Below are 27,944 nucleotides of genomic sequence, written 5' to 3'. Positions count from 1 at the left end.
GTAAGTGCCAGCGTTCATGTCTGCAGCCATCACTTTGCCAAAAGCAATGTTTCAGGTCGATTCATGCTCAGAGGTGGTGCTGTGTTCTGCCTGTTCCTTTGGAATAACTTTTAAAAGCCCAGGACTTGAGAACCTTTTTTTATTCAAGAGCATCCACACAGCTCGGAACAGATGTTAAGGGCTAGGATAAGGAGGAGAATGAAGATGGATTCTCATTCAAAAATTCTGTTCCACCTTAAATGATGCTGCAGGTATGTTGTGGCACTTCATTTAAGGTGACTGCTGCATCATTTAAGGTGGGAAAGAAAAAAAAGTAACCTATATAATCTGATCTGTAATAGGACAGCAATTAAGAGCAATTTTAATACTGACTCTGAGGCAGAACTCTGTAAAATTGTAAGACAGGGCAAACCTTCAACTAGCTGTCCTGATCCTATCCTTATAAAATAAATAAAAAATGTCTTTATAGTGTCTCCACATCATTTTAAAAAATAATTAACACATCTCAGGAAATTGGAATATTCCTAGAAAAAGTAGTGCTACTACTAGACGTAGGAATACTACTAGAAAAAGTAGTATTTAATCAACCTAACAACTTTGTAAATAAGAACATTATTTTCAAGAAGTTCTAATCAGATTTTAAATCTCATCACAGTACAGAGACAGCTCTAACATAGTCTCAGACTCAATGCTGCTGCAAATAAGATCCGGGCTGGTCTCTCTGAGCGTGCCCTTAACTGGTTTCAACCCTACATAAGAAACAATTTTATGCTAGCCTTGGAGATCATGATGTATCTTGTGGTGTCGCACAAGGAAGCTGACTTAGTTCCCTTCTTTTCTCTTTATACATGCTACCATTGGGTAATTTCATCAGAGACCGCAATATTCATTTTCATAGCTATGCTGATGAAACTCAGTCATACATTTCCATCAAGCCGAATGACATACATGCCCTAGGCTCCCTGATTATCTGTCTGTCTACAAATAATCAATAGATGAGTAGTACCTTTCTAAAATTAAATAAAGATAGAAGACAGAAATACTCTTAGTTGGTCCAAAGCCAAAAGAGATGCACTCTCCACTAGGCTAGGATATCTGAGTCATCAGAGTAAAGGGAAAGTAACAAGGTGACCAAAACAGCCTTCTTCAACCTAAGAAATATTGCCAAAGTATGTCCGTTTTTAAGTCAACAGGATGCTGAGAAGCTTTTAACTCAAATAGACTGGACTACTGCAGTGCACTGTTCACTGCTCTTCCAAAAAATCATTTGAGAAACTACAGCTAATTCAGAATTCTGCTGCCAGACTGTTAATATCATTGCTGTGGATATCATTGCTTTTTTAGACATACCCCCATCTCAAAAACTCAGGGCTTATCGAAAAAATCTGAGTTTCCACTGCAAAATACGACTCGAAAACAGCATTAAATCCCATCGGTTTAAAGCAATTGTGTCCCAAAGCCTGAAACCACCTAACCAACCACTAACCAGCTGACCCCAATCCCAGGACACAAAACACCCATCAACTCACATACCCAGATACGAAATAACACATAACACATACGTAAAAAACAACAACATAAACACACAATTGGTCCTTTCTTCAGGGGTTATGCATGCATTTCCCATGAGCCTTATTTGCATAACTCTAAAAAGCCCAGTGCTCAGCCAGGAGCAGAAGATCACAGTATTATGATTTTTGCGTGGCAGGCCTGGGCGGCAGTGTGACGTAATCACATACTGTTACAGATAAGTAATACGAAGAGGATCCTTCAAAGCTCATAACATTGGGAAACTTAGAGAGGACTGGTTTACCGTAAAACAGCTGGATAATTATGTTGGGAAATTGGCGTTCATGTTCCTTCGAGAAGGGTGTGGGCGAGCATCCCAGTGGTGAGTTTTTTCCAGTTAGAGGGGGAGAGGTCATTTCTGCTGAGAGAGAGAGAGAGAGAGAGAGAGAGAGCGAGAGAGAGAGAGAGAAATGAAAGAGAAAGAAAAGCTGCGTATTAGTTCTCTCTGTTGTGCTCTGTACTGCGAGCTTTTCCCCACGACTCCTCACCTTTACTCTGCGTTACGTTACGTTGATACTGAACGGAAAACAAGTACTACAGCAGCAGATAACTGAGACATCAGGTGAGTAGAGGAGGCTGAAGACTGACCTGCTGCTCTGTTGCTGAATTAGTTATTCTGAGGATGAATTCATTCTCTTTTTCTCTCTGCTCCTTTTTCTCTCCTCTGTTATCCAATTTGTGAAGTCTGATGCGGTAGGCTATTAACTAACTAAGCTAGCTAGACAGAGAGTTGTACTGCTGTGCCTGACTTAATACGGTTTATATTGCATGTATACGGGGTACGTGCTTTCAGAAGGTCAGTCGTGGTGTGACCACGGTAAAGTTAGTTTTATTTTCGATATTCGTCTTTTCGGCGCTAATAACATTTGATCAGACTACAGTAGTCAGCGAAGACTTACATATTCATGATAGTACGACCACAGAGAGAGATGCACACCTGTTCTTTTGCAGTTTGGGTGACATTTAACGTACCGCTATTTTGTGTTAATACCATAGAACTGAGACAAGTTTTTCAATCAGAAGAAAAAGCATGCACTTCTAGACCACACCTACATCCATGCACACGCATTTGTTTTCCTCCAAAGCGTTTCAGTGCATTTAAATACATATTTAATTGTTCAAGCTAACAATAGACACCGCCAGACAATAGAACGTCAATAGCTCCATAAACACTGTGTCCATGCACATATGATTAATTGTGTTATTTGCTCTAAATTATGGTTAGAAACACACACCACTTTAATTTAGAAAAAGGACTTTGAATACACCTGTAACTAAAATGTACTTGCCAATACTTGTCCTAACAGTACTGAGCGTACCTTACCTGTAAAAACTGATATTACCTGTATACTGATATAGCTAGTTAGCTTGATGATGGAGGTTCAGTAATCGTCAGACATTAGCAGTCTTGAAGGTTCAATAGATCCTTAACCATCTAAAATATTAGTTAAAAAAATGAGTGTAGAAAAGAAAACGCCTTAGTTAAGTGGATCAAATTGCAAATCAAAAGTTTTATAAATCCATCAAACACTAAGTGAGTCAGATGTAAGTTTTAAATCTTGTACATTTTTTCATTTTGAATTTCGATAACATTTTAGACATTGAACATTTAATTCAGCAGTGTTTGGTGCAGATAAGTTTTAGTTTTAGTAATGACACAAACTTTTCATTTCAATTTTGAGGATATAATGTAGCTAAAATACTGCTTAGATTCAAAATGCAGCATTCACTGCAATTAATGCAGCTGAAATGCTTTTGAAGGTTAAAATACAAATATTAATAAAAAGTAATGATTGCAGTACATTCAAAACTCAAAAGTTGTGTATAATTGCTGTAACTTACCTGCACCATACACAATTGTTTGTAGTGTTGGGTGTAATACAACTGAAATGCTACTGAAATTCAAAATTGATAAAAGTTAAATCAATATATCCAAAATTTAAAGGCTGTGCATCATTGCTGACACCTCGCTGCACCATACACAACTGTTTTTAAGGTTGTATATAATTCAGCTGAAATATTATTGAAATTCAAAATACATAAAAATTAATAAAACATAGTCACAGCAAAATATCAAAAATCCAAAGGCTGTGCATCATTGTTGACACCTCGCTGCACCATACACAGCTGTTTTTAATGTTGTATATAATTTAGCTGAAATATTATTGAAATTCAAAATACATAAAAATAAATAAAAAGTAGTTACAGCAATATATCAAAAATCCAAAGGCTGTGCATCATTGCTGACACCTTGGTGCACCATACACAGCTGTTTTTAATGTTGTATATGATTTAGAATATTATTGATATTCAAAATACATAAAAATTTATAAAAAGTAGTTACAGCAATATATCAAAAATCCAAAGGCTGTGCATCATTGCTGACAGCTCACTGCACCGTACATAAGTTTTTAATGTTGTAAATAATGCAGCTAAAATATTATTGAAATTCAAAATACACAGAAATTAATAAAAAGTAGTTACAGCAATATATCCAAAATCCAAAGGCTGTGCATCATTGCTGACACCTCACTACACCATATACAGCTGTTTTTAATGCTGTAAATAATGCAGCTGAAATATTATTGAAGTTCGAAATACATAAAAAATAATAAAAAGTAGTTAAAGCAATATATCCAAAATCCAAAAGGTGTGCATCATGGCTGACACTGCACTGCACCATACACAGTTATTTTTAGTGTTGTATGTAAGATGGCCAAAATATTATTGAAGTTCAAAATAAATGAAAATTAATATAAAGTTGTTTTTGCATTATATCAAAAATCCAAAGGCTGTGCATCATTGGTGTCACTGCACTGCACCATACACAGTAGTTTTAAGTGTTGTATGTAAGATGGGCAAAATAATATTGAAGTTCAAATTAAATTTAAAAAAATATAATGTATTTATTGCATTATATCCAAAATCCAAACAGTGTGTATGACTGCTGACACTTCACGGCACTGTACACAATTCTTTGTATTGCTGTATGCAATGTTACTGGAATATAATTGAAATTCAAAATGTATAAAAAAATATTTAAATGAGATATTGCATTACATCCAAAATCCAAAACTTGTGTATGATTGCTGACATCTTGCTGAACCATATACAAGGGTTTTAGTGATGTATGTAATGTAGTTGAAATGCTATTGAAATTCAAAATACATAAACATTAATATAAAGTATAAAGCTATTTCAGCTAAATTACCTACAACATTAAAAACAGCTGTATATGGTGCAGTGCAGTGTCAGCCATGATGCACAGCCTTTAAATTGTGGATATATTGCTTTAACTACTTTTTATTAATGTTTATGTAATTTGAATTTCAATAATATTTCAGCTGCATTATTTACAACATTAAAAACTGTTGTATATGGTGTAGTGAGGTGTCAACAATGATGCACAGCCTTTGGATTTTTGATATATTGCTGTAACTACTTTTTATTAATTGTTATGTATTTTGAGTTTCAATAATATTTCAGCTGCATTATTTACGACATTAAAAACAGTTGTGTATGGTGCAGTGAGGTGTCAGCAATGATGCACAGCCTTTGGATTTTTGATATATCACTGTAACTACTTTTTATTCATTTTTATATATTTTGAATTTCAAAAAAGTTTCAGCTCAATTATATACAACCTTAAAAACAGTTGTGTATGGTGCAGTGAGGTGTGAGGAATGATGCCCAGCCATTAAATTTTGGATCTATTGCTGTGACTACATTTTATTAATTTTTGTGTATTTTGAATTTCAATAATATTTCAGCTGCATTATTTACAACATTAAAAACAGCTGTGTATGGTGCACCAAGTTGTCAGCAATGATGCACAGCTTTTGATTTTTGATATGTTGCTGTGACTACTTTTTATAATTTTTATTTATTTTGAATTTCAATAATATTTTAGCTGAATTATTTGCAACATTAAAAACAGCTGTGTATGGTGCAGCGAGGTGTCAGCAATGATGCACAGCTTTTGGATTTTGGATATGTTGCTGTGACTACTTTTTATTAATTTTAATAATATTTCAGCTGTATTACACTGACACTGCCAACAGTTGTGTATGGTGCAGCAAGTTACAGCAATCATGCACAAGTTTTGAATTTTGAATGTACTGCAATAATTACTTTATATTAATATTTGTATTTTAACATTCAAAAGCATTTCAGCTGTATTAATTGCACTGAATGCTGCATTTTGAATCTAAGCAGTATTTTAAATGTTCATTGTCTAAAATGTCGAAATCGAAAATGGAAAAGAATAACTTAAGTCTGACTCACTGAGTTTTTGATGGATTTAAAAAACTTTTGATTTGCAATTTGATCCACTTAAATAAGACGTTTTCTTTTCTACACTCATTTTTAAAACTAATATTTTAGATGGTTAAGGATCTATTGAACCTTCAAGACTGCTAATGTCTGACGATTACTGAACCTCCATCATCAAGCTCACTAGCTATATCAGTATACAGGTAATATCAGTTTTTACAGGTAAGGTATGCTCAGGTATTGGCAAGTATTGGCAAGTACATTTTAGTTGCAGGTTTATTCAAAGTCCTTTTTCTAAATTAAAGTGGTGTGTGTTTCTAACCATAATTTAGAGCAAATAACACAATCATATGTGCATGGACACAGTGTTTATGGAGCTATTGACGTTCTATTGTCTGGCGGTGTCTACTGTTAGCTTGAACAATTAAATATGTATTTAAATGCACTGAAACGCTTTGGAGGAAAACAAATGCGTGTGCATGGATGTGGGCGTGGTCTAGAAGTGCATGCTTTTTCTTCTGATTGAAAAACTTGTCTCAGTTCTATGGTATTAACACGAAACAGCGGTACGTTAAATGTCACCCAAACTGCAAAAGAACAGGTGTGCATCTCTCTCTGTGGTCGTACTATCATGAATATGTAAGTCTTCGCTGACTACTGTAGTCTGATCAAATGTTATTAGCGCCGAAAAGACGAATATCGAAAACAAAACTAACTTTACCGTGGTAGTCGTGTGAACTGTTAGACTTTGTTCCTTTTCAGAAAATCAAAAGACACATATCTGTCCCTATAAAGTCCAACATTATACCTTTGAGGGTACATTTGTGAAACGTGTACCTCTGAGTACAAAACAGTACTTATATCGTATCTCCATTTTTCAGTGTAAATAATAAAGTGCCATTACAGGAGTGAAGAGCAGTAGAGCTAACAGTGTTTAAAACTGAGCTGAAAGCTGCTCAAATAGGAACGTTTTCAGTCCAGAGTTAAAGGTATCTATACACTATAGCGTTGGAGTTCTTGTAATGCTCTCTATCAACTGGTTCCATTTAAGAGCAGCATAGTAGCCTATACGCAGCACAGCCTTTGGCTTTAGGTCCAACGCGGAACCGTTGCTCGTTTCTGTCAGCTGTACTCACATTAGCGGCTCCATCTACGCGTTCCGCTGGTCGGCTGTGTCTCCACTGCCCTCTGCTCCAGCCGCTCTCTGCTGCCAGCACCCCCACCCTCTGATACTCCTCGCGCAGAGCCAGAATTCCAGTTCTTAAACAAGCCGTGAAAACTGATTTCCAAAACTGTCATTTTTTGTCTGCAACAATTCTGACAAAACGAGTTCTGAAACCTAAAACCTGAAGATGTATTTTGTATGTTCTTCCTTGGTAGCCAACAGGAACTACAAAAAGTAAAGTACAAAGTACAAAAACAAGAAAAAATATAGCCGCAAGCGGCAATCTGCGGGGTCCAAGCACCAGGAAGACATCGAGGAGTAAAGTAGTGACCCCTGGTCATAGAATGCAGCAGATCCTTAGATTTTTAAGAAAGATCTAATTTTTCACTATGATTACAACCACTAGGTGATACATCTGCTACAATTTATGCAACTCATTTTAACATCCATGACAGAGATTCAAATCCGGCGGAGGCTCTAATGATGAGTCACAAGACATCTGTGGCAAAACTACAGTTTTTGAAACAATTTATTAAAAAAGAAGCAACAAGGAACCACGCACCATTTTAGGACAAAGTAGCAACATAAACAAATTTCATGTCTCTAGACACAGAAGGCAGCAAATCGATGGATTTTTAAGACAGACCCTTCATTAAGATTAAGATAATTAAGTGTGTGTTCACAACAACTGGCACAGCACCATCCAACATTTGTGACAGGGAATCAAACCCACTACCTTAATCTTCAAAGGCGGATGTTTTCATGGTGAGCTACAAGAGGTCCACAGCTGACCTGTTTTTTTGAGAGAATTTATCGGTACAGAACAATAAGGAACGAAGCACCATTTTGGGAATGAGTTTCCACCTTGCAATTACTTTGACTACTGAGAAGTACAATTCCAAATGAAATCATCATAATACACTGTCAATTTGTCATTTTGTATATTTATGTCAAATTTGGTTATATTCAGACAATTGGTGTATTTTTAGCCTTCTATGGCAGAATAAGCCAGTTCACTTCAATTTATTCAAATCTTCAGCCACACTGTGCTTAAAAGTCATGATATTTTCAATATGATTGTTTTAAGAAAAATGAAATTTGATTTAAACTCAATTAATAAGAACAGATTCATTGGTGTCTTATGGCTGTTCTTTGCAATAAAGTCAAGGTTTTTTTGATGATTATTTACCTGTGGACTCCACAGATTGTTTTAAGAAAACATCCACAGAAAATCCACAGACTAGTTTCAAAAGCTCAATTTTCAAACATTGATCAATCAAAGAAAACTTTACAGAATTTTAAAAGACTTGTATTTGATAAAATGTCTTTCTCAGTGTAAGCAATGATATGAATTGATTTATTTTGATCCATGATAAAATTTATAGGACTTATTCTTGTTTATGCTCTGTAGCGGCACCTCATGGCCAATTGAGGTCAAACTTTATAGGCTATTAGAGATTGCCTATGTGGACACATGATGTAATTTTTGTGATGATTGGCCAATGCTAAGCCCTTCAAATGCCTGTTGAAATCTTATTGGCCAATAGCGGCCATATTTGTCCAATGATTCAGTTGCTCTTAATTGATCTTGTAAATATTAGGCCATTGATACAACATGCAAAGTTTCAGCTCAATTGGCCAAGCAGATGCTGAGAAACAGATTTTTGGTTGTTATAGCGCCCCTATTGAGCAATCGGTATCAGCCTTAGTGGGCTTCCACAGAATCATGTGGGGTACAGGACTGATAAGTTTGATGTGAATTGGCCAAAGCAATCTCACTCTATAGCCATTTATGTGAATTAAGCCAAACCCAGAGGGGCTAATTGGCATGTGGCAGCCATACTGTTTATAAATATTACATTTTTTTTTTGATAATTCTTGACCTCCAGACTCCCTGCAACATTTTGAGACCAATATTGTGTTGATATCTCAAAAAACCTTAGACTAGTACAAAAATGTAGATGGGGCATATTTTGCCAATTATGATGATACATTTGGGGGCGGAGCTAAAGACATGCAGTAGAGCGTTAATGTAGAATAAAGCAAGGATTATGAAGAAGCAGGAATTTTGAGTGTAGCCCCCATGGTTCAGGAGATGTGAGCCAAAACATAAAATGTTGCTGTATAGTGCCACCATCAGGCCAACTGGGGTCATTTCAGTGCAGTGAATAGTGTGGTGATTCTACACCTACCCTCCAGGTTTGGTCTTTGGATGACTTATGGTGTTTTCTCCACAAACCGTTTTAGGGAAGAAAAAGAATAAGAATAATAAGAAGAAAAATCCTAGCAAAAGCAATAGGGTTCCATGCACCTTTAGATAGATTCCGGGAATTTAGTTTGCCTTTACCATTCCAGTATTTGGAAGAAAACATCAGGGGCAGGCCTTTAGTATGCACCTCCCTTCACTTGTAGAGTCAGTGTGTTTAATAATGAGTGTAAGACAGAGGTGAAATCCTAAGAACAATGTTATGATTCTAAGTAAGGTGTTCTTAACCCTAAGTGAAAGGAGGCCATACTTTCCTACACTCAGAAAAGGAACAGGTAAGCTGTATTTTTATTAGTTCATTGTCCATTTTCTGAAATATGTCTGATAAAATGTGTAACTATAATAATAACTTTTCATTGCTTTGACAAACAAAAATTATGAACATTAAAGTTGCTTGTTTGTTTGTTGAGATGGATTAATGTGCTATTCTCCTGTACATAATTACAGTGAACAATAATATGTGAAATCACAAAAAGAAGTTAACAAATCTATAATTGGATAACGTCTGTTTATGCCACCATATAGCTTCTGAATTTGTCTCTGTCAAGTTGTAAATATAATATGAAGTTGTACAGTGATACAGATAGATTGTCTTCAGACTGAATTAATGTACTTCAAACACATGGAACGTCATGAAAAAGACATTAATTTGTTAGTACAAGAAAAATGTCATTAGATCTGTGTAAATAGAGTGAATAGAGGCCATACTGACCCATGATGCTTTATGAATTCTCAAAGAGAGAGTCATTGTTCAATTGTGTGTAAATGTTATGACATCTACCTTTAATGTATTTTTATCTATATATTTTTTTTAATTGTCTTAGGACAGAATCATGTAATACATGATTTGACTAAATAAAATGATAAATTAAACATCAATTTTATACAAAATTTTGTATAAAATATCTCTTGAATATCACTTAAAATCTTGTTTTGTACATCAGCACAGACATGTACCCACAATATTGCTTTTAATTTACTTATTTCAAATGTGTACAGTTGAATATATTGCATTCCACAAGAGTGAAATATATTATATTACATTAACACAATTATTGTTGTTAATTTTACTTGTTGTGAAGATATAGCTTGTTATAGCTTATTTGCTTTACATTATTGAAATTGCTATTCTGTTCTAATAATTCATCAGAATGATGCAGTGCTATTTTAAGCCTTCCCTTTTATAATAGCAAAGACAATTATAATGTATTACGTTTATATCACACACAATATTAAGAAAGCCTTGTAATTAGGTAGAGATGTCCTTTTTTTAAATTTGAATAAAGTTTGATGTTGACTTTTTGCCATAATAGAATGGGTGTTTTGTTTTTGTCCTCCAAATGAGGTTTGTAACAATTTTGATTAGTATAAGTACTACCCAGCTGCCTTAAAGGCCAAAGTGTACCATAAGTAATATAGCACAGATAAGATGTAAACCCAAAAGTTGTAAACCCAGGTTCAGACTTGTATTACTCACACCCACAAATTAAGAATAACAGTCAGTTTGCATTGTTACAGCTGTGTCCCCTTCAAAGAGACACTAACATTTAAACAAGCACATGACCCTTACAAATTTCTTCCTCTTGCACATCTAAAATGGCTAAAGGAAATATTTCAAAGAATATTAGGGTGTTGCTAGTGTAGTTGTATCTTGGTGATATCAGCGGGGTGCATCCATTTTTTTAAAAAAAGATATTTACACCAAATCATCTAGGCACAAGGCTTTAGATCAAATGGAAGATTATAAAAATGTATATTACATTTGATGTTTCCAGGAGTGTACATCAGGTGGGTAAACACAGTTTTTAAATTATAAAATGTAACATTATATACAATGACCTTAAAAGAGAAGAGGTACTGCCGCACATCTCTAAGCATGATGTAACTGTTGAGTTTCTCCCTGAACAAGGCTGGCAAAATCAGAAGAACTGCTTTGAAATCAATCCCTAAAACAGTACATAAAAAATAAAATATTAAAAAATGAGGTTAGGTGATAAAGATGAAATAAAAGATGAGATAAAGACTGAGAATTAAAATTTACTTCCCTGGGAGATCCTCAGTGAGTTCATCTTCTCCTGCCTCTTTGTACAGATTTGCTTAGGGTGATTTCCCTTTTGCCAGTCTCAGCACACTGGACACAGTATGTTTAAAGCCAACTTGAAAGCGGCGGCACACACTCATGGCTTTATGTAGGCGATATATTTCCTGATGTAACTGTAATTAAACAAAAAACAAAAGTGTCAGAAGTTAATCACGGAATTTATATATTATTATATTAGTTATATATTAGTAGTTTTAACTTTCAACAAAAATACATAAATTACATAATATAAAATAAATTTAGACTAACCCTATATGGGCATTTGTTGACAGCATCCTCCACAGCCATCCCAGTAGCAATCGCCTTTCTTTTCCAAACAAATGTCTTTCTCATTAGCTTTTCCACAATGTGAGCATCTGGCTGTGTCCTTCTGTATTGATTCTGCAGGACTTTCACATGTCTGCCTATTGAGGTTGTGTCCTCCCCAATAACATTCATTTCCTAGGACAGAATTCTGTCCGGCATGGCCTCATCCAATGGCCCTGAAACGACGGGTTTTAGGAGTGAGACATGGAAAGAGTCAAGTCAAGTCAAGAGGCTTTTATTGTCATTCCATCTATGTACAAGTACACAGTGGAGTGAAATTATGTTCCTCCAAGGAACATGGTGCAACATGAAACAGAATAAGCAGTACAAAGTGCAACGTGTAGACGTAAGTGTGCAAAAATTAGACTAGAAACAGTACCATAAACACAATAAATAAAACAGACATTAGACACAGTAAACAGACAGGACAGTGCAGTGCTGACACAGCACTCATTTCTGAGCATGAGGTAGGGGTGTGAAATAAGGTGCAAAGAATATTTAACATGCTGTGATCTGTGAGTAAACGCAGTTAGATAACATACGTGAGCACAGCAGTTCCTGAGGTAGGATATACACAGTACTTGAGTAAACAAAGTGTAAACACTGTATTAGCAGCAAGTTCCAGATAGTGCAAAAGAGCATCAAAACAGGAGAGTGTGTGAGTGTAGAATGTGTGTGTGAGGGGGGCTTTCAGTCATTGTGAGTTCAAAAACATGATTGCTTGTGGAACAAAGCTGTTGCGGAGTCTGGCAGTGATGGCACGGATGCTCCGGTACCTTCTGCCAGAAGGAAGCAGTGAGAAAAGTCAGTGTGAGGGATGGATGGGGTCGTCCACAATGCTGGTGGCTTTGCGGATGCAGCGTGTGGTGTAGATGTCCATGATGGAGGGGAGAGAGAGCCCCATGATCTTCTCAGCTGTCCTTACTATACGCTGTAGGGTTTTGCGGTCAGAGGTGGTGCAATTCCCAAACCAGGCAATGATGCAGCTGTTCAGGATGCTCTCCACAGTCCTCCTGTAGAACATGATGAGGATGGGAGGGGGGAGATGAGCTTTCTTCAGTCTTCGCAGGAAGTAGAGGCACTGCTGGGCTCTCTTGGCTATGGAGTTGGTGTTGAGGGACCAGGTGAAGTCCGCTGTGATGTGGACACCGAGGAACTTGGTGCTCCTGACGATTTCCACAGCAGAGCCAGTGATGGGGTTGGACACCTCACAGTCTTCTGAAGTCAACAACAATCTCCTTAGTTTTGTCCACATTCAGAGACAGGTTTTGGTTCTGCACCAGTCTGTTAGCTGCTGCACCTCCTCTCTGTATGCTGACTCCTCATTCTTACTGATCAGACCCACCACAGTCGTGTCATCAGTGAACTTGATGATGTGGTTTGAGCTGTACTTTGCAGTACAGTCGTGAGTCAGTATAGTGAACAGCAGTGGACTAAGCACACAACCCTGAGGGGCGCCGGTGCTCGGTATGGTGGTGCTGGAGATGTTATAACCTATCCTGACTAACTGAGGTCTCTTAGTCAGGAAATACAGGACCCAGTTACAGAGGGAGGTGTTCAGGCCCAGCAGGCTCAGTTGTTCAACCAGTTGCTGAGGGATGATGGTGTTGAATGCTGAACTGAAGACTATGAACAGCATTCTGACATAAGTGTCTTTATTGTCCAGGTGGGTGAGAGCCTGGTGGAGTGTGGTGGAGATGGCGTCAACTGTTGAGTGGTTGGGGCGACATGCAAATTGAAGTGGGTCCAGTGAAGAGAGGAGCTGGTCTTTGATGTGCCTCATGACGCGCCTCTCGAAGCACTTCATGAGGATAGGGGTGAGTGCAACGGGACGGTAGTCATTGAGGCAGGACACTGGAGACTTCTACGGCACAGGGATGATGGTGGTGGACTTGAAGCTTGAAGAAATAACATGACACTCTAAAACGGGGGGCAGGTCAAGTTTGTAAGTCACTTCATTAATATGTTTAAGCACTTTAAATGGGCCGATATACTTCGGCTGCAGTTTCCTACTTCCTTCACTGGCCCTGAAGTCTCTCGTCGAGAGCCACACGCGATCTCCTGGGTGGTAGGTGGATGTATCTCCTTGGTGACAGTCTGCTTGCTCTTTGTTGCATTGCAGAGCGACTTCGATCCTCTGATGGGTTTTATCCCAGACTCTCTTGCTCAGTTGCATCCAGGTGTCCACAGCAGGAACATCTGTCATCGTGCCAGTCCATGGCGCTATAGGGGGTTGATACCCCAAAACACACTGGAAAGGGGTTAATCCTGTGGCAGAGCAAATAAGTGAATTTTGAGTGATTTCAGCCCACAAAAGGAATCGTGACCAGTCTGTTGGATTATTGTAACAGAACATTCTAAGGAATTTACCTAATTCCTGATCAACATGTTCACATTGACCACTGGTTTGAGGTTGGTATCCAGATGCAAGCTGATAGATACCTGCACATGTTCAAAGGATGCAGACCAGACCTGAGATGTAAACTGTGGGCCTCTATTGGATAAAATGTCCTCAGGGATACAGAAATAACGAAACACCTGATTGAAAAAAGTCTCAGCAGTTTGAAATGCAGTAGGGTGTGAAATAAATGGAATGAACCTGACGCTACACAAAAATCTGTCTGTAACTGTAAGAATTGTGGTAAACCCTTGTGATTCAGGCAGATCAAATCTATTGCAATGTGAGACCAGGGTCGGTTAGGTTCTGGTAATGGAACTAGTTTTCCAGCTGGCAAAGTCTTGAGAGTCTTACATTGGAAACATATGGAACAGGACGCAGAATGAATGTCTTTGTTTATGGTCTCCCACCAGTATCGACTGGACAAAAGCTGCCGCATACATGTGTCCCCTGGGTGACCAGATGTGAGAGAGGAGTGGGCCCATGTAATCAACCTGTCACGAAACTGGTTGGGGACATAAAGCTTTTCAGGGGGGACACTGGCTAGGAATTTGGGTACCTTCTAATGCCTTTTCAATCTCTGCATCAACCTCCCAGTGAATAGAGGAAATAGTGATGTTAGGGGGGAAGAATGGTTTCCTGTTCGGACTGATCTATATTCTTATTTACACATTCTCGGAGGGCATCAGGTTTAGTATTCCTAGAACTTGGACGGTAAGTATGCTAAACTGGAACCGAGAAAAGAAAAGGGACCATTGAGCTTGATGGGCATTGAGACATTTGGTACTTTTTTTAATTTTTACCCGATTTTCTCCCCAATTTAGTCGTCTCCAATTCCACCCGCTAGTTAGGACTCCCCCAATCACACGATGCTATCAACGCTAGGAGGGTGAAGGCTAACACAGGCTTCCTCCGAGACCTGTGAAGCCAACCACCGCTTCTTTTCGAGCTGCCGCTCACGCAACGTCATTGGACAGCCGAACGCGCTCGGAGGAAAGCGCCAACCGCCAGATCTGTTACGTCAGCTAACAGATGCCTGCGCTGACTAGCATCGCTAGCATCGCTAGCAATGCCTGCGCTGAGTGATGGGGGGAGAAGGAGGGGCCATCCTACCCACCCAGGGAGAGCGAGGCCAATTGTGCTCTCTTGGACTCCCGGCTACGGATGGCTATAGCATCACCGGGGTTCGAACTCGCGATCTCCTGATGATAGGGCCAACACTTAGACACTTATTTTAATGCACTAATAACTCACAATCTCTGATTCCGTAGTTTTTTTTTCTGTAGGAGTGAGTTTATGGGCATAAAAGGCGACAGGATGAAGTTTTTGGGGGTCTCCAGAACGTTGGGAAAGGACTGCCCCTATCCCCGTCTCTGATGCCTCTACTCCCATGACAAAAGGTTGAGAGGGATCAGGATGTTTTAAAACTGGGGCTGTGGTAAAAGCTTCCTTAAGTGCTAGAAAGGCTCTCTCAGCCTGTTTAGTCCAAGTAAGTTTTTTCGAGTTACCTTTCAGTAGGGCAGTAAGGGGAGCAGCAATTCTGCTAAAATCTCTAATTAAACATCTATAGAAATTTGCACACCCCAAGAATCTTTGAAGCTCCTGAACAGAAGTCGGTGTGGGCAAGTTTACTATGGCATCTACTTTTTGGCCGCCCATAACCACCCAATTAGCACTAATGACATATCCCAGAAACCTGTTGTTCAACATGTGTGTCAAAGTCAGGGGAGTAAACCAGAATATCATCAATATATGCAATAACAAATGTCCCTATCATGTCCCTTAGGATGTCGTTAATGAAGGCCTGGAAAACAGAGGGGACATTAGAAAGATCGAAAGGCATCACTAAGTATTCTTAGTGCCCCCTAGTGGTCACAAAGGCAGTTATCCATTCATCTCCCTCTTTGGAGATCTAGTTTGGTGAATTATTTAGCTACCTTCAACTCTTCTAGCACTACAGGGATCAGTGGAAGAGGATAAGAGTATGTTTTGGTGATTTGATTGAGTCCTCTATAATCTATATATGGGTGTAGACGTTTATCCTTTTTCTTGACGAAAAAGAATCCAAAAACTGCAAGTGAAGTGGAGGGTCTAATGACTCCCTGATCTAAGGCCTCCTGGATATACATATCCATAGTATGTTCTTCTTGTGTTAAAGAGTAAACTCTAGACTTGGGAAGGACAGGGTTATCAATCAGGTCTATGGCACTGTCATGGGGCAATGAGGAGGTAATTTAATGGCATTGCCTTTGTTGAAAACCTCCTTGAAGTCTGTGTATTCAGGGGGAATTTCTATAGCAGCTTCAGCATTAGGGCTTTCTATAGTGGTGGACCTGACCTCTACTGAAGGGGGTGTTATACAAGTTTGAAAACAGGTTTCTGACCACTTTAACAGCTCATGCTCAGGCCAAAATATTGTGGGATTATGTTTTTCAAGCCAGGGTAGAGCCAAGATGATTTTGAACTCAGTGTCAGGAAGGAAAGACGTTTCTGACGTCTCTAGAATCAGGAAGGAAAGACGTCTCTGATGAAGTGCACTGGTTTCCAGTTGCACTGGAGCAGTTTTCTAGGTGATGGTTCCAGCAGATGACCAGCACCACCACAGTACAAACTCTTATTCGTCGAGTACAATTACACAGTACAATTCTCTTATACATCGGAACCTCTCCTCCTTAGGCAGACGTGATGAATCGCACCGCATGGGTTCTTCTATGTCTTTGTGCTGAACGGGATCACAGGATGTCTTCGCTCTTGATATGATTCTTTTAACTTGATCAGTCCTTCATCTACCACGGTCATGAATGAGCTGATCCAAGCAGATCGATAGAGTGATCAATTGGTCTAAAGTCAGCTCATCATCCTTACAAGCCAGGGTAGTCAGGACTTCCTTGTTAAGTTCCTGGTGAAACATCACAAGCAAAGCTGCCTCATTCCATCCGCTGCTTGCTGTCAGCATGCGGAATTGGCCACAGAGCGATTACCTTGACGTAGTTTGATTGAAGTAGTTCACCACTTATTTTGCCTTCACGGGGATGATCAAAAACAAATTCTTTCAAAAACAGAGCAAGATAAACTGTGGACACGTGACCTTAGTTAAACTCTGTGAGTTAAAAACTGTGAGCAAAGTTAGCTAACTTTTAAGAACAAACGTATGACACCATTAGAAAGCTTTAATTTTTGATAAATACAATTGAAATCTGATGTTATATTAACTGAAACTTGGTGTGCTAACAAGCAGGGCATTTTAGCTCATGCAGGCAGGAATGGGAATGGGGAAGGTAATGTTAATGTTAACAAGTCAGAACTGAGCAGACAAGACAAATGTAAAACACTACAATTTTAAGTAAACTCTTTTATACTATCCCACTAACTTCCCTTTACAAAGGCAAAAGCATTTTTATTAAAACATTTCCTCAGTAGCCTGGAACAAACTAGTTATGATGTTTTCATCACCAACATTTTGTAAAACTGAATGTTAGCTAGCATTAGCAAACTGGCTAGCTGAATTATTTTGTTGGTGCCAAATGCAACAGTATCACTCCTCACCTCACAAACATGAACTAACAGTAACTTATGAATGTGGTACTTAGTATACTAACATTAGTTAATGTCAAAGTGTTAATGTTACTTGCACAAAGAAAAAGCTCAGTAACCTTAGCTTACATTATCTAAAATGAGCCAGTGTCCTTAGATAGCTAGCAAGCTAATTATCTAAATTCACTATTTCTTTATCTAAATTCTTACTTCCGAAATTATAAAACACTATGAAATAACTTTAATAATCAAAACCTTTAATATGGTTACATTAGCATCACAAACACCACACAAAATCCACTCACCTTTGAATTTTTTCACCTCCTCATAAATCACATCTATGCCAGACTGGATTAGCTCCTTAATAAGGTCCATTTCCAGAATACGCAGAAATGACGATTGATGAGATCTTGGGGCAACAATGCTATCCTTTATCCTATTATATCCTGTATAGACACTTACTGAAAAATGACTTGCAGCTGATGGCAGTTCAGTAAAGTGAGTTTGCCTACTTTTGTTCCAACAATGTCTTTTTCCATAAGGCCCAGCTTTGTGGAGTGTTCTTTGGATCTGTCCAGCACATTTTGCCATTGCCCTCCTTATCCAGTTTCTGACTTTGGTGGTGGCCTCCTCTAGACAGAGTCACAGCTGTGCTATATTGTTGCCAATTTTAATAATAGATTTTATGACTTATGTGTTCATTTCTGCAATTATAGAAAATACCTTTGAAAACCACTGTAGATATACATTTGCTAAAAGAGATTCAATTTTTAACAGTCTGACAGGTTTGCTGTTCCAGTATGGGCACACAGGCAAGAGTTCTATTCTGCTGGCTTTGTCTTCAAGGTACAGATCTAACTTTAAATTTATGTAATAATTCATCTATTTTAAAGAGTAAACTGCATATATAAATTCAATATTATTTATCTTTACTTTCCAGTGATGTTCGCCACTGTATTGTCTGATGTGTGGAAGGCAGAGGTTGTCTCTGAATTGAAAACGCTGGTCTCTTCTTGTGTTGTGGTGCCCTGCAAGTTCCAGTACCCTGGAAGACAACTTCCAGACTCGCGTATTAGGGGAATCTGGCACAAAAAGGATAAAAAAGAAAACATCTATCATGAAGACCATATTGAAATTGCAGACAGCTTCAAGGGTCGCACAAGACTGCTTGGCCACTTGGGTGAAAAAAACTGCACTTTAGAGATAGATGAGGTCAAAAATCATGACAACGGCCCATTTTGTTTCAGGGCTGAAATCCCAGACATAGATAAGTATTCTTTTGTGGAAAGCTGTGTGACCCTCTCCACGATGCGCAAGTATGACTGTAGTTTGCTCTGTTGACTATATCTCTGTTAATATTTGGTCTGTTAACTGTAACTATCAGGTATCACAAATTGTGGTTTATCTAGAAGTAACCAAAGTCAGGGTCTGATCCCAGTGTTAAACAATGATAGTTCATATGAATGGCCAGCAGTAAATTCATTTTGCTTTGGTCATGGTCAAGATATGCATGTTTAGATATTTATGTGAGCCTGTATCTTTTATTAATATGTTTATAGCCTGTATCTTTTATTAATAAGTTTATTTTTCATTTTAGAGGAAGAAATATTAGAAATAGAAATAAATTCCATATGTGAGCTCCTCTTTTTTATAAGTTAGGAGTTGTTTGGAACTAGAAAACTTTCAGTTGATTCATTACACAAATACACGTTTCAGAGTCCATCATTGTTCTCCTTCTAATCTTTAAAATGGGCATTCCAAGGCACTGTATCTCTTAGTCTCAATGACCTCACAGAATGTCATACTCAGCATGTATGACACAAATAAGTCATAGACATCATAGAGAACACTGGGAGACCATTGTGAAACTTTTTTTTTCATACTAACCAACTGTTTATGACAGCACATCTGTGTGATGCTGTGTCCTTGTATTCCTCTTGTTTGAAAATAGCATGCAAAGGTTTCCTGGTTAATTCCATTCTTACCATCCCCAGTCTAGAGGCCATAGTTTTAAAATCATAAAGAAAGAGATTAAACTCTTTAATATTAGTAATAATAGCCACACTGTTGTATTTGCTGTTTAGCGGCGGCAGAGAAACCAAGGCTAGAGCAAATGAAAACCTTGGAAGATGGAGTTTCTACTACGTTCAAGTGTTCTATCAGACATACCTGTCCCTCCCGTCCCCCCACCATCACCTGGAGCCGTTCAAATACTGAAGCCACTTTGAACAACAGGGACATTCTTCATGGAAACTGGGAAGTGGAATCCTTGCTGACTTTCATCCCAACAGAGAAGGACGATTTCACAGACCTCACCTGCAACGTCAGTTTCCACGGCGGCCTGCAGTCTTCAGTTTCTTCTGTCTTACACGTGAAACGTAAGTCATGTTCTCTGTCTACCATAGTTGCCCATATGTTACTAAGGAACAGATGACATAAAAAATCTTTGTCGTGCTTATTTTAGACTAAGTGAGAATGAAAGGGAACACATAAAATATAGTGATTAAATACAAAAAAGCAAAACACTCTTTGGCTGTTTACATGATAGTTTTCTCAAAAGGCTAACATAAACATGAGTGTTATTACCTGACTGTTAGCAGGCATATCAAACTGGAGAAGTTCTAATGCTCTGAATTCAGTTCACAGTCAGGTGTGTTTAATGAGGCAGTGTGCTGAAGTCTGCAGTGATTTTGCCAGCAAGGACTGGAGCTTGACACATGCGTTTTAATGGGACAAAACTATGCAAATCTCTTTTCTGCAAAAAGCTAAAATTTTTGCATTAGAGTATTTATACACAGATTATATATATATATATATATATATAATATATATATATATATATATGTAATATATTGCACATTGTTCTCAGTGATGGTCTTATTGCACAGTGTAACAGGATAACAGGAAATGTAAACCTGACACTGGTGTATAGTGATAATGTGCTCAAGTGATGACAGCCCTGAAAATATTTCAAAGAGAATAGCTGCATTTAAAGACAGAAGATTATAATTCAGACAGTCTGTATGTTTGTACCGGAGTTGAGTATTCTGATGGCCTGTGAAAAGAAACTTTTGCTGAGTCTGGCAGTCTTGCACCACATGCTGCAGCAGCATTTGCCAGACGGCAGAAGGCTGAACAGTCCATGTGCAGGGTAGGTGAGGTCTCTGGCTTGATGGCCCTGCTGAGGCAGCATGACAGGTATAGATCTTGTATGGATGGATAGAAGTGGGGATCTGATGATTTTATCTGTCCTCTGCACTCTCTGGAGGGACTTCTGGTCTGTGGCGGTGCAGCTACCATACCAGACTGGGAGATTGCTGGTCAGGACGTTCCCTATAGTGCCTCTGTAGGATAGCAGGGGGGATGTTTGCTCTCCTCATCCTTCGTAGGAAGTGAAGACGCTGTTATGCTTTCTTGACAAGGGAGGTGGTGTGTGTAGTCCATGGTTGGTTCACTTCCTCTCTATAGGCTGAGTCGTTATCATTGCCCACCACTGTTGTATCATCTGCAAACTAAATAATGTGGTTCTAGTTGTACTTGGCATAACAGTCATGAGCCATCAGAGTGAACAACAGAGGGCTCAGCACACAACCCTGGGGAACTCCAGTGCTCATGATGATGGTTTTACAGGTGTTTATTCCAACTCATACTGTCTGGGGTTTGTCTGTGAGGAAGTCCAGTAACCAGTTGCACAGTGGGGTGTTGATGCCTAATGTATAATAGTCTACCCTTACAGTACATTTCCAATGCACGCTGGCTTTAAGTAGCTTAAGTGAAGTTTTTCAGGTAATGCTAAATAGCTTTAAATAATAACGTCTTTTTCAGGTAAAACAAACTTCTTTCACATCATAATTCCAGTTGTGGCTGTACTTGGAACCTCTCTTTTATTTGGAGTGGTGTGCTACATCATGCGCGAGAAATATAGGTGAGTCTAAGAACCATATATATATATATATATATATATATATATATCAATATATAATATATATAAATATATTAATAATTTAAATTCTGTAGGTTGTTGTAACATACAGTAGTTTGTCAGTGCATTAATGCTGCCGTTTCTCATGCAATCAAAGTGTCTTTTCAAATCTAATGTCCACTTTTAAATGTTAGCTTTTAGCAGTAACATGTGGTCTTTTTTCATCAGGAGACAGATTCAAGATCTCCAGTCTAGACTCGAACGGGTAAGTAAATACCATTTAACCATTCTGTCTTTCATAATGCACTACTCTTTTGTGGGTCACAAAACAGATAATGGGGTTAATAAGTAGGATTGCACTGTTACCATATCAGTATCAGCTCCAATATTGCCATTAAATGCAGTAACGCTATTGGCTATGGGGATATGTATACACATGACAAAAAAATGCTCATGGCAAAATCCATAATGCCAGTATTTTGTGGGGAGAACACTAGTGAGACATATGGAAGGATTGCCAGTGTCCTGGGATAATTTCAAAAGAAAAAGAACATTTGATTGATGATAAATTGCTATTAAGAATATTATTCCACTGAGCTGAAATGTCTCAGATAACCAGAATGAAGAAAGTTGTGAAACAGGTGTGCAGGAGATATACAAATATTTTAAGTCCAATTTACACCTGGAAGGGAAGGTTTGTTGTAATAAAATGCAGAACCTACTGGAAATGTTTGCAGACAGGTTACATGTGTCTGATGAGCTCACATAAACTTACAATTACCATTTTGAAATTATTATAAAATAGTAATCTTGTCTGAGGTAGATTTGAGAGGATACAGATTCTGTCTTAAGAGTTTGTTGTACATAAAATGTATGTTCCTTAGCTTACCGGTCAAATGTATTGCATCTTATCAGATATAGTGCTCATTACAGAAATAAAAGGACTACACTTCAATGCATCTAAAATATTTTTTCCTTCATGTACACAGAATTTGGAGTCGAATGTCCAGAATGTCCCAACGGTAATCAAGGCCTATTTCCATCCAGTTAAAATGACTTTTTGAAACATTTATCATTTATTTGATTTGCAACATCTATATTTAAAGCACAGCAGACAAAAATACAGTTGTAATATTTTATATGGCTTAGTATTTTATATATTGGACTTAAATGTTGTTATTCATGTGGCTGAATGGATATTTAACTCACATCCTGTCAGCATTTCTGATTGTATTGTATCACTTTGTGATCAACAGGTTCAGGTCAGTGGATTGGAGGGAACTAGAAGCAGCAGGGCACTGAATGTTCACAAATGGTCTAAGCAGACATTTGAACTATATGCCATTACCGTGGTAAGGGGTGAGAGTAAATTATGAATATATTTAGAGTTAGGACCAGAGTTTGTACTTCACCCATTAAAAGGCCAAGCAATAGCTAATATGAAAAACACTAAGAGCAAAAGATGAGTTCATAACTTTTGATTATCAATAGTAATTTTTTTTTATTATTATTTACAAAAATAAACTCAAGGAATAAGATTAAAAACTATTGTTTTGCCCTGTCCACTGTTACATACAGACTTTGTAATTTGTCATATACATCATGCATGTTATGTAATGTTTTATAACATGTTAGAATTTTGATGGTGGTTCATTCTATTGCTTCCCAGCTGGCCACCAACGACATTGATATCTGGTTGAATGTAGGTTATGATGTTGGGTGAGCCAAATTCAATGTCAAGACGGCATCTAAAGCCAAGGTCATTTTGATGTAGAATAATGGCGACAGCTTATATTTTGTTGGTTTAAAGTTGTGATGTTGAGTAACCAAAATCCAACATCTTCCAAACGTCTTATGTCAGCGTTAACAGGACATGTAATACCGACATAAAGTTCGTAAGGTATGCAGACCAAAACTTAACGTCTGTCATAATGTCCAGACAACATGAAATTCTAACATCATTAGATGCTGATATGTAGCTGGCTTTAAGTCATGGTGTTAAGTAACCAAAATCCAGCATCTCCTAAATGTCTCATGCCAACATACTATAGACATATAAAGTGACCAAAACTCAACATCTGGTCAACATCATCATTTTAACATCCACTCTGTGTGACAATCTATCATTAGACTTTGATATTTTGTTGGCTAAAAATTGTGGTATCAGGTAACCAAAATCCAGTGTCTTTCAAACATCTCATGCCAACATCATGTTGATGGAAAATACCAACATTTAGCAGTGAGGTATGGTGACCAACACCTGCTGAACGCTATAATGTTAATTCTAACTTTGTTAGACGTTGATACATTGTTGGTATTAAGTTGTTGTAACCAAAATCCAGTTCAAATGAAAAAAAATCAACTCTGTGTTCATATTACAGTATATATGTCATGTGTACTAATATTTCTCTAAGCTACCACTATTTTCACTGTATGTAACAGTTCATATATTCTGTTTAGATTAATCTGCCAGCTTTACACCACTGAACTTGGTGAAGCGCAACATGCATGAAGCATTCTGTTAACTGTGAACACAGTTTTACTGACGTTTTCTTTCTCTATAGGACTATGATGGAGATCCCAAACGAGAATGAATGATGATGGAAGACAGAACAATATTAGATCATAGATTTGTGGGTTTTCTTTATTTTTATTTTCCATGAAAGTTTTCACTTGCATAAAAATATACATTCTGCGTAGCTTTATTCTATAGCTTCTGCATTGCATAGCTTCTGCATAATACTGTATGGACCATTCTACCCACGTAGTTCAAACTGCAGTCCCAGAGTAAAAACATTTTAAAAATGAAATATTCAGATCTTAGATCTTTCTCCAAGACCTTGTTCAGATTGCCAGCACAAATTCGATTTTGGCATATCTAGATTATATCCAGATTGATTTTTGATAGTCAGGACAGCAAAAACCTGATGAAATGTTTGCAAATCGGATCCAAATCACATTTGGAGGTGGTTTGAAATGTGATTCCAATCCAATCTAGATTCTCTGGCCACTCTAACTGGATTTAAAAGTGTGTTTTGTGTCACTTTGCGACACAACAAGCAACAACATCAAATCCAGAGTGACAGAAGTGATGGGATTCAAGAAGAGCCCAAAGATTTGTGCTTATATTGTTAGTTACCACAGCAACCCATGCAGATAGGCTGGTGATGTCTGGACATACAAATCTGATCTGATCACTTGCAAATAATAGTATGGACAGATGTCTCAAAAAACCTGATTTGAGAAACAAATCCACTTTGCCTGCAGTCTGAACATAACCTAAATTTCAACTTTTCATTTTTTTTCAATGTTGTTTTTTTTAAAAGATCTTTTTAAAAATTCTTTTAAAGTGAAGTTGAAAGATTTAAACTAATTTTTTAAATAATAATAAAAAAATTGCAGTCCCATGTTTTCATGACACTGCTGAAACAAACAGTTTCAGTCCATAGGAGGAGCCTTATTTTAGCCACACCCCTGCATTTTAGAGCAGGAAGTGAGACTGCATCCCTGTCCCTCATGGCCACATGGTGAGCAGTGATGCTGTGTTCAAGTCCTACTCGGAAGTTCTTACTTATGACTTCAGAGGTCATAAGTACAACATGATTTGTCTTGAAGTGGTTTTAGTTAGAAACAAGATAAATGTGCTAGAAATAATGTTTTTTGTTTACTTTTGATTTTCTGTTATTAAAGACACACCATTTATTTTGCTTTACTGCAACAAAATGGAGAGCAGAGGAAGCTTAAAAGATGATTTAATGTTTTTCTCCAGTTAGAAACATAACAAAGTACTTATGTTTGTGTTTTTGCATGTGGATGATTTTTGTCTGCGGTGTTCATGTGTGGCTCCTGAATAACTGAAATACAACTGTGAGCTGATGCCATTGCTTTTTTGCTGACATGTAAAATCGGAGTTTCCCAATAGTAAATACTATAATCTCTGACACAATTTGAGGCAGCATCTCATTTCTTTGTAGTAAATCTGTCCCAAAATCTGAAGATCAGTTTAATATTAATTAACATTAAGAACTGTCCCTACCAAAACCAGGGGCGCTAGAATCACAGGGGCAAGCGGGCATTTTGACACACCACTTTTCAAAGTACTTGGGTGACGATCCACTACTTCCTCATGGAGTTCGGGATGCTTACATCAAAACAAAATGAACTATACGGAGAGCTGACCAATAGACATGAACAGAAAGAGAATCGAAATGTTCATTTCTGCTGGGAGGCAGAGCATTTCTTAAACTGTAAAGCCTTCATGAGTTTGTGTTCAGTGAGAGGAGGTGCAGCTCACTGATCCCTGTAACAAATGTTTTCACTGTAATACACTGCGATAATGAACACGGTGGGTCACAGTTCGAATTTACTAACTGTCAAATTTAATATTTTTTATTCCTAATTTGTTCTCCTAAAGTCGCTGTCACACCAACCTTGTTTGGTGTGGACCAACTTTTCCTTTAATTCAGCCCGTTTTGATGTGTAAACAGAGCAGCCTTGTTTAGGTCAGTGCCAAACAACTGAAATATGAACCGGTGACCCAGCTGGTGGGAAAGTATTTTCAAAATTGTGCACACCAAATGAGAGAACTCAACACAAATGTGTGCTTTTCTCAGTGGACATCAGCGCTGTACTGGCCACATAAACTGCCTGTTTTAACATTTTACTCTTTACTCACTCATATCATTGTTGCAACATGAGCTGCTGTTAATTATGGCAGACGAAGATACACATTTCTTTTGACATATGGGTCGCACAACAAATTTTTGGCTAAGCATCAGAGATCTGACTGGTTAAATTCAAATTGGTTAACCAATCATTAAGAAGCTTTGTGTTGTGATAGACATTAAGCATCTCTATTTTATATCTATTACTATTTTTAAATTTTCATGGATGTAATAGTAAGAGTGATCGCATCCCTGCAAAATTTCTAACCATCAAATAAACGCTCCAGTGTGTAATTTGGTCCACTTTAGCCAATGCGGTGTGAAAATAACCACACCAAATGAAAAATACGCAATATCACAAAGACTCTCATGAATAGGGAGACATGTTATTAGCATGTTATTTATTCTTTTTAACAAGTTTTGCCTCCCCTGAGCAAAACCATATTTTCCATATTTTCTGAAATTAAGTAAACCTTTTTGTCTTTTAATAAAAATATTATTACTTATGTGTAGTAGTTTTGGGCGGCACGGTGGCGCAGTGGGTAGCGCTGTCGCCTCACAGCAAGAATGGCCTGGGTTCGATTCCCGGCTGGGTGACCAGGGTCGTTTCTGTGTGGAGTTTGCATGTTCTCCCCGTGTCTGTGTGGGTTTCCTCCGGGTACTCCGGTTTCCTCCCACAGTCCAAAAACATGCAGTCAGGTCAATTGGACGTGCTAAATTGCCCCTAGGTGTGAGTGTGTGTGTGGATGTATATGTCTGTTTGTCTGCCCTGCGATGGACTGGCGACCTGTCCAGGGTGTATCCTGCCTTCCGCCCGATGACAGCTGGGATAGGCTCCAGCACCCCACCGCGACCCAGAAGGATAAGCGGTTTAGATGATGGATGGATGGATGTAGTAGGTTTTAGCAATGTAATCAGATATTGTTGATGATTTACAAGTAACCTGATGACAATGTTTAAAAGATGTTGGGAACTAACAGAACTAGAAAGAACCAATTTACCTTTAAAGAGACTCCTAAATATTGTGATGGCTTGCTGAAGAAGGGTCACACGAGGTCATAATATCTGCTTATAAAATGCTCTTCATTGAATTAGCAAAGGCAAAAAGGCCACTTGAAAAAGAATTGAAACAAGAGGTCCATCCCAGCCTTACTCTTTCTCTTATGGTTACAAACAGGAACCCACTCTAACTAGCCCCCAAACCTGGCATGGGATGACAAATAAACATGCACACTTTAACCAAAGAACATCATCATACAGCATGAAATAACAACATAAAGAGTCACTGGAGGCGCCTTCCCATGAGCCACTTTGAATGGCATTTTACATAGCAAAACTACTACACACATGAGAGGCAGCCCGTGGCAGCTGCTATATTATGTTGGGAAATTAGGGTTCATGTTCCTTTAAGTGTGCTGGCACATGGCCCAGTGGTCGTTTTTCCTGTTGTGGTGAGAAAGAAACTGAAAGAGAAAATTTGTTAACCCTTTAATGCACAAGCTATGCAAACAACTCTGAGTTAAAAGGACCTGTATTAATTTCCTATTTTCTTCATGACTGAATTTTTCTTTGCTATATCTTTCGAAATCAATTTATTTTATCAATTAATAGTCCAAGTGTTCATTAAATTTGCTTTTGATGACCGCAAATTGTTGTCGTCAGTCTTCTTTTGTTAATTTATGAACAAATTGTTTCTGTATCATTACATCCACTTAACACAAATACACAAAATAAATAGACATAATAA

At 37.9% G+C, this 27,944-nt stretch overlaps 2 protein-coding genes across 4 annotated transcripts in view; both read left to right on the top strand.

The window, feature by feature from the left end:
- Positions 1-27,944, top strand: part of si:ch73-380l3.3 (sialoadhesin) — a 40,269-nt gene that overhangs the window by 6,292 nt on the left and 6,033 nt on the right. The gene's annotated exons all lie outside the window — the stretch shown is intronic.
- On the top strand, positions 1,802-24,794 carry LOC118803616 (sialic acid-binding Ig-like lectin 14). Of its 3 annotated transcripts, none has more exons than XM_036564093.1 (9): positions 1,802-1,891; positions 18,389-18,457; positions 18,552-18,923; positions 19,696-19,989; positions 21,437-21,536; positions 21,762-21,798; positions 22,523-22,555; positions 22,790-22,885; positions 24,098-24,794. In XM_036564093.1, the coding sequence occupies exons 2-9, from the start codon at positions 18,412-18,414 to the stop codon at positions 24,125-24,127; spliced, it is 1,008 nt and encodes a 335-aa protein (XP_036419986.1). In that variant the 5' UTR covers positions 1,802-1,891; positions 18,389-18,411; the 3' UTR covers positions 24,128-24,794. The 3 variants fall into 3 exon arrangements, with proteins under 3 accessions (XP_036419986.1, XP_036419988.1, XP_036419985.1); XM_036564095.1 differs by lacking the exon at positions 1,802-1,891 and adding an exon at positions 2,022-2,131 and having other exon boundaries at positions 22,790-22,795; positions 24,098-24,774; XM_036564092.1 differs by lacking the exon at positions 1,802-1,891 and adding an exon at positions 2,022-2,131 and having other exon boundaries at positions 24,098-24,774.

This window comes from Colossoma macropomum, unplaced genomic scaffold, assembly GCF_904425465.1.
Source record: "Colossoma macropomum unplaced genomic scaffold, Colossoma_macropomum, whole genome shotgun sequence".
Taxonomy (NCBI): Eukaryota; Metazoa; Chordata; class Actinopteri; order Characiformes; family Serrasalmidae; genus Colossoma; species Colossoma macropomum.
This window is presented reverse-complemented; position numbering and strand designations above follow the sequence as displayed.

Bases quoted from the DNA above. Each gene is read 5' to 3' on its own strand.
- LOC118803616 (XM_036564093.1), top strand. From the start codon at position 18,412: ATGGGCACACAGGCAAGAGTTCTATTCTGCTGGCTTTGTCTTCAAG. The intron at 18,924-19,695 runs GCAAGTATGACT...TTTGCTGTTTAG, and splicing joins TGTGACCCTCTCCACGATGC to CGGCGGCAGAGAAACCAAGG. The intron at 22,556-22,789 runs GTAATCAAGGCC...TGTGATCAACAG, and splicing joins ATGTCCAGAATGTCCCAACG to GTTCAGGTCAGTGGATTGGA.